General features: G+C 44.1%; 1 protein-coding gene across 1 annotated transcript in view; it reads left to right on the top strand.

The window, feature by feature from the left end:
• LOC308376527 (transmembrane protein 132C-like) overlaps positions 1-7,500 on the top strand; it is a gene marked incomplete at its 3' end in the record, with an annotated part of 160,346 nt that overhangs the window by 51,345 nt on the left and 101,501 nt on the right. The window contains exon 2 of the mRNA XM_080852896.1: positions 5,111-5,254. Within this exon, the coding sequence (XP_080709022.1) occupies positions 5,111-5,254 (144 nt within the window). The remainder of the gene's footprint in view (positions 1-5,110; positions 5,255-7,500) is intronic.

Below are 7,500 nucleotides of genomic sequence, written 5' to 3'. Positions count from 1 at the left end.
GGTTATGCCCTGAATATGATGCCAGCTAGAACCCCTTTTTTTACGGCTGAAAAGGAAAGGAAAAAGGGTAACAGGCTCCATATGAAAATGTTCCAGGTTTTCTCCTCTGCATGTGTGCCTGAAGGACAACCTTGCTTAGCTCACGAGCATCTTGTGGGACTGTTAACTTCAAAGAGTACTTTTAGTTGTGTGCTCTGCAGTGATCTTCATGTAGGCACTTTATTTACATACGAGAGTCAGAATGAGAATCAGAGTTGGAGGATATGAAATGTAAATCATGCACTACCTGGTTATATTTCATGGTTTTGTGCAAAGGGAACATTTTATGATTCTATTGTGTCAACAGTATAAAGCCCAAGATAAATGTCTCTACCAGGATAACATAGTATATTCTGTTCTATTCTACTCTATATTCTATTTGTGAGTTAAAAATACATCACATAAATATCAGTCTTGCTGTATCACCTGGACCACAGTCACAGCGTAGTGTCCATTGGTGTAGTGTAGTGTGGTGTAGTGTAGTGTGGTGTAGTGTACTATGGTGTAGTGTACTATGGTGTAGTGTACTATGGTGTAGTGTATTGTGGTGTAGTGTACTATGGTGTAGTGTAGTGTGGTGTAGTGTACTATGGTGTAGTGTAGTGTGGTGTAGTGTACTATGGTGTAGTGTAGTGTGGTGTAGTGTACTATGGTGTAGTGTAGTGTACTATGGTGTAGTGTATTGTGGTGTAGTGTACTATGGTGTAGTGTAGTGTGGTGTAGTATACTATGGTGTAGTGTAGTGTGGTGTAGTGTACTATGGTGTAGAGTACTATGGTGTCGTGAAGTGTGGTGTAGTGTACTATGGTGTAGTGTACTATGGTGTAGTGTACTATGGTGTAGTGTATTGTGGTGTAGTGTACTATGGTGTAGTGTAGTGTGGTGTAGTGTACTATGGTGTAGTGTAGTGTGGTGTAGTGTACTATGGTGTAGTGTACTATGGTGTAGTGTACTATGGTGTAGTGCATTGTGGTGTAGTGTACTATGGTGTAGTGTAGTGTGGTGTAGTGTACTATGGTGTAGTGTAGTGTGGTGTAGTGTACTATGGTGTAGTGCATTGTGGTGTAGTGTACTATGGTGTAGTGTAGTGTGGTGTAGTGTACTATGGTGTAGTGTAGTGTGGTGTAGTGTACTATGGTGTAGTGTACTGTGGTGTAGTGTACTATGGTGTAGTGTACTGTGGTGTAGTGTACTATGGTGTAGTGTACTGTGGTGTAGTGTAGTGTGGTGTAGTGTACTATGGTGTAGTGTACTATGGTGTAGTGTACTATGGTGTAGTGCATTGTGGTGTAGTGTACTATGGTGTAGTGTAGTGTGGTGTAGTGTACTATGGTGTAGTGTAGTGTGGTGTAGTGTACTATGGTGTAGTGTACTGTGGTGTAGTGTAGTGTGGTGTAGTGTACTATGGTGTAGTGTATTGTGGTGTAGTGTACTATGGTGTAGTGTACTGTGGTGTAGTGTAGTGTGGTGTAGTGTACTATGGTGTAGTGTATTGTGGTGTAGTGTACTATGGTGTAATGTACTGTGGTGTAGTGTAGTGTGGTGTAGTGTAGTGTGGTGTAGTGTACTATGGTGTAGTGTACTGTGGTGTAGTGTAGTGTGGTGTAGTGTACTATGGTGTAGTGTATTGTGGTGTAGTGTACTATAGTGTAGTGTAGTGTGGTGTAGTGTACTATGGTGTAGTGTAGTGTGGTGTAGTGTGAGGATATGGGGCTGTATGCGTGTAAAGGCTTTGGATTTACCTAAATACTTGTTGACAAGATGACTACCATTCTCCAGAACCTGGTAGAAGAGGTATATTCCAGCATGATAAGGATCCAAAGCACACTGCCAAAATCACAGAAAGGTTTCTGAAGAAGAAAAACTAGTAAAAAGAAAAAACTATGACCTGGCCTAGTATGCCGCCTGACTTGAATCCAATAGAACACCTTTTGGGTATTTTAAAGAGAAAATCAAAGAGCTAGACAAGCACTCCTGTAAAAAGCAGCTGAAAAAATTGTCCTCTGAAGAAAGTCGAAAGAGAATCTCTCCAAAAGTCTGTGCAGTGGTGGTGTCCTTAATGCCGAGGGTGGTAGAGTCGGAGTCCAAAATAAAGGTGGACATATGAAGTCTTGAAAGTATAGAAATGTTTGTATCTCAGTTATGACAGGTATAATGACTTTTGTTGCATTGTGCTCCTACTGTGGGGCCTGTATTTTTAATATAGTGAACCTTCTAAATTGACAAATACCCTTCTGTTCAAGAAGTAACAAAGTTACGATAAGGTGATACAATTTAGATTAATTTGACATTTAGGTTATATTGCACAGGGGTATACTCACTTCTGTTATCTGAACTTCATTGCTTGCACTGTGCTTCTCTCTTACTCTCTACAGACCGCTAAAGTCTTTACAGCAGCTTACAGGCAATGTCTTAGAATTGTAGAAGTAAATTGGATGAAATATTCCTACTGAACTCCTGTGAGCATGGATGGACTCTTGGTCTGTTTTCCAGACTCAATTCACAATATAGCATAAAATGCAGACTTGTGCCTGGGTGTGTACAGTGTATTTGCTGTGTTTACGTTTTCAAGTCAATTTGTGAGTACAAATATACTTTATTGCTTGCACTGCGGCACTTTCTTACTCTGCTCTATGTATTGGTCCTCGTAGAGCAGTAGCATCGGAGAGTTGGCTCTGTGTAAGCAGTAGTCCCTCTAAGGAGACTCAAAGCACTCTACCGCCTGGCCATCGACGCGAACGAGTGAGCAGAGAGGGAAACGGCCACTTTGTTATTTTTCGCAGGAAACGGCCTTAACCAGCAGGCCCCCAAGTCTATAATCATCAAATCGTGCTGCAGAGCTTTCTCAAATGCGTGTGTGTATGTGTGTGTGTGTGTGTAAAGCCATTCACGTGAACAGGACGAGAGAAAAGTCGATAAAGGGTGCTTGGACAACTCTCTCCCGACAGCCTGGAGTAACGATGCATGCATGTGTGTGTGTGTGTGTGTGCGTGTTTCTCTGTGTGTGTGTGTGTGTGTGTGTGTGTGAATGTCAATGGCCGTGTAGAACTCTGGAGCCTGGACCTCACTTGAGCAATGACCTCACCGATGTGCTCCATTACGTCCGTCATGGGGGTGCTCCAAGTGGGTGGCACGTACCACAATCACCAAAAAGGGGGGGGGGGGGGGGGGGGGTTGGATGGCGTTGGTGGCAAATCAATGTTCTGTCTGAGCCATCATTGCATCCAGGGAGGTGTGTCTATCGACCTGTATGCATGGGATATTTTATCATGTTTTTTATGGATCATTGCCCCGGCACCCTATATGTAGGAAAGTTAATGCACTGAATATTGAACTAGAGGAGCATAGTGCTGGTAGAAAGAAAAGGTCATAAGTTCAGCAGCGCCCTCTCCCCCTTACATCTACTGTATGCTGTATGTACCGGATGTTCTGTAGTCCATTGCACTTCAAAAGAATTCAACTTAATACATACAAACTTGGACCTAATAATGACTAGAGATGGCTGAATGAGTTTATCGACTCTGGATAGGGTAGATATTCCCTCATCAGAAAGGATCATAGCATTTCAGTACAGGATACTAACTACACTGAAATAATACACATTTTTTGCTACAATTTCAAGACATACCATGTGATATTTGAGATCTATGTGTTGAACTGTGAAAAAGTATGTAAGTAAGTAATCACACAAGTATGAAAAACTCCTTAAGAGTAAAGACTGCAACATTGACTTTTCTGGCCGTACAATATGTCTCTTTGCCTTTATCTAGCAACATCAACTGTACACCTATAAGGCCATTCATTCTCTCGCCAGTCAATAAGATATACACAGCATGCAGTGCAATTAAGTCAGACTACAGTTTTGCTCAAGAGAAGGCTGCAGTCCTTGTGATGCAGCAGTATCGACTCTGTCTTCGAGATGTTACTTATCGATTCAGTTGGGTGCGGTGGCCAAATAACATGCCGTAATCATCGCCGTGCTTCAAACCCACCCGCTGCGTTTGGCTCGCAGTGCCTAATTGCGAAGCGAGCAATCAAGCGCGACGGTGTCCGATATCTGCGTCCATCCGCCATGACGGGGAGAGAGGACGGTGAGGAAGAGAGGGGTGAGAGAGGAGAGGAGCAGCTGTCATGTTGAAGCGGAGGGCTGATGATGCCCTATTTCCTTTCCTTTTGTTTGGTGGGATTAGTTTTAGGAGGCCGGCGTTGAGGGAAGGGTCCATCTGTGTTAGCACGGCATCATCTGGACCAAAAAAACACCACAGTCATCGGGTCACAGCAGTGTCTCTCTCACTCAGTCACTCACTCACACACACACACACACACACACACGCACACACACACTCTCTCACACACACACACACACACACACACACACACACACACACACACACGGTTTGATTACCTCTTCCACCAGGTTTGCGGTATAAATAGCTATGACCCTCCTGTAGTATTCAATATCCATGGTCATGACGTTGAGGCAGAGCTTGTATGAAAATTGCATTGAAGGTTGACTATGACTATAAATAGTGGTTTGTGGTTTCATACCTCCATTAACTGATGTACCTGAACATTGCATTGAACGTTGACTATGACTATAAATAGTGGTTTGTGGTTTCATATCTCCATTTACTGAAGTACCTGACATGCCGCTAACATGCTTCTGTTGGTAAAACCTAGTTGAATTAACACCAAGGTTGTGGGTTTGACACCCAAGGAGTTATGACATATTCATCAGGGGCGCAGATAGCACTGGGGACGATTCATAGTGACCCCGATCCGTCCCCACCACTCTCCCTACATAAGGCGACAATCATCAGTTAATAACTCTGCACAGCTGATTAGCGTCCCCGCCAGTTAAAAAATCCCATCTGCACCGCTGATATTGATGGCATACTGATAGAGTGCCTGGTAAATAAGTGTCTCTAAATAATGAGTCACCCTAAATGTCCCATAGGATCAATAGAGTATCTAGTGTCTAAGTGTTTCTATAAAGAAAATAAATGTGAATGTCTCTCTCTCTCTCTCTCTCCCTCTCTTTCTTTGCCCTGCCTTCTGTTCTGTCTATCAGGGTAAAGTTAAAAGAGGGGTTTGCCTTTCTGGGTGCACGTCCCAGCAACCCCACCCTGTGGATGGTGAGCCAGGACGTCCGTAGTGAAGGTCATCGGGTCGTGACCCTGCACTGCCGTCGCAAGGAGGTCAGCTATGGACAGAGGTCAGTCTCCACAAAAACACCTCAAACTTGCATGTGTGTGTATATGTTAGTGTTAGTGTTGACTGAGTATCAGGTGGTGTGTGTGGAGTGGATATCAATGTGTGTGTCTGTGTGTGTGTAAATGAGGTCATAGTATGTATGTGTGGGTGAGCGCATGGATGTGTAGCTGTGTGTGTGTGTGTGTGTGTGTGTGTGTGTGTGTGTGTGTCTGTGTGCGCATGTGTGCGTGTGTGTACTGTTGTGCTGTTTGAGTGTTTCACCTCCCTGACACAACACTGGTGAAATGAGAGCGGCCCCATCTGTTTAGGTGGATGGATGCTGGAGGCAGATTGGGTTGTCTGTCATTGTTGACTGGGGACAAACACTGGTCACTGGTCAAGTCTCCTATCAGAAGGGACATGAGTCATATTTGAGGGTGCTGATGGATGTTGTTACTCCCGGGCCGGGGACGGGCCTGATCTCCCCAGCTGAGATTGATGTCAGGTGTACCAGTCACACGGCAGACAATGGAGGTCACCCCTGGGGCAAACATCCCTAATTCTTAGGAAGTGCGTGTTTCTTTTTCCTTTTTTTTCTTTTATTGCACTACATGGCTTGTGCCTCAATAAAAACCTTCCCCGCATGCACATGTATTTAAGTTTGAAGAATTACACACACACCAACACACACACATACACGCACACAACACACACACACACACACACACACACACACACACACACACACACACACACACACACACACACACACACAATCAATTGAACCATATTGTTTCACATGCATGCACACAAAACTATAACTAATACTGTATGGTGGTGAAACAGGCATTCATTTACATTTAATGTTGACTTGAGATGTGCTTCCCCTTGCCTGTAAGTTGAAGAAAGTTTTACAGACACTTTCAACATTAAGCTTTGCATTTTGTGCGTGAGGGTGTGTGTGTGTGTGTGTGTGTGTGTGTGTGTGTGTGTGTGTGTGTGTGTGTGTGTGTGTGTGTGTGTGTGTGTGTGTGTGTGTGTGTGTGTGTGTTTGTGTGTGTGTGTCTGTTAGTGTTTGTGTGTTCTAATGCTTCAGTAGTTCCCTTCTGTTGTCAGATGGTGCGTTTTCTCCCAAGTTAATTTAGCCAGGGTCAACATCTCCTCCACTGATTTGCATTAACCTCCCAAAAGCACCACACACACACGCACACACACACACACTCACACACACACACAAACTCACACACATACCTCCCCCTCTAGAGCCCCCAGCTGCGGAGGGTAGGCTTTCTCGCTCCGCTGTGAAATGAACTCGAGATTGCTGTGGTCATTTCCCATCTGCATTAGCACGCTCAAATTAATCCCGTAAATAAGAAACCTCGGTCCGCACGACCAAAACAGGATTGCAGTGGTAATTAAGGAGAAACGTGGGATGGGGTTGAGGGGAGAGTGCTTTGTGTGGTGTTGCCATTTTAATCTGTTTTGGGAATTTTGTTATTGCCCCTCACAGATCAGGAAGTAGCTTTAATGAATGTGTGTGTGCAGTGACAGGTATAATTTTGAAATTTTAATGGACTTGAGGCAGGGGATCTTTCGAGGTCAGGCAAAACTCTCTAGTGAAGTCCGTGACTGGCAGTCAATGTCTCTGCCTGCTTAGTGTGTGTGTTCTTGAGTTGTCCGTCAGCATTATGCAAGTTTAGAGTTCACTACAGCCTTGTTAAATTGTTGGTTTGCTGCCATGTTTTCACTGCTTTTTCTTGACTTCTTTCACAAACCCAAAACCCTTGACTTATTTCACTTGAGTTCAGTGTAACTTGGCAGAATTTTTTTTTCTTTTGGCTTGCAGAAGCACATCCACAAGAATTGATCACAGGGCAACATTGTGTGTGTGTGTGTGTGTGTGTGTCTGTGTTTGTGTGTGCGAGTGTGTGTGTGTGTGCCGGGGGAGGAGGGGATCTTGATGGTATGTGTGTGTTTGTGTGTGTCTGTTTGTGTATAGGAGTGGATATTCCGTAATGGTGGATGTATGTGTGGATAGGTGTTTTGGTGGGTATAAGTGTGGGTCTGGGGGATGGGGAGATTAGAGAGTAAGTCTAAACTCAATTGAAAAAGTGGAGGTTGAAGACAGCTCTTTGGCCAGGCTGATGGTAGGATGATAAATGAAGAAATGGCTGAGGCATATCCTGAAGCACAGTACGAGTCCGCTGCCATCTCAGTGTAATTGTCTGCGTTTGGGTGTGTGTGTGTGTTTGTGTGTGTGTGTGTGTG

Source organism: Sprattus sprattus (genome assembly GCF_963457725.1).
Source record: "Sprattus sprattus genome assembly, chromosome: 15".
NCBI classification, from domain to species: domain Eukaryota; kingdom Metazoa; phylum Chordata; class Actinopteri; order Clupeiformes; family Clupeidae; genus Sprattus; species Sprattus sprattus.
The sequence above is the reverse complement of the archived record's forward strand: the minus strand, read 5'-3'. Positions and strand labels throughout refer to the sequence as shown.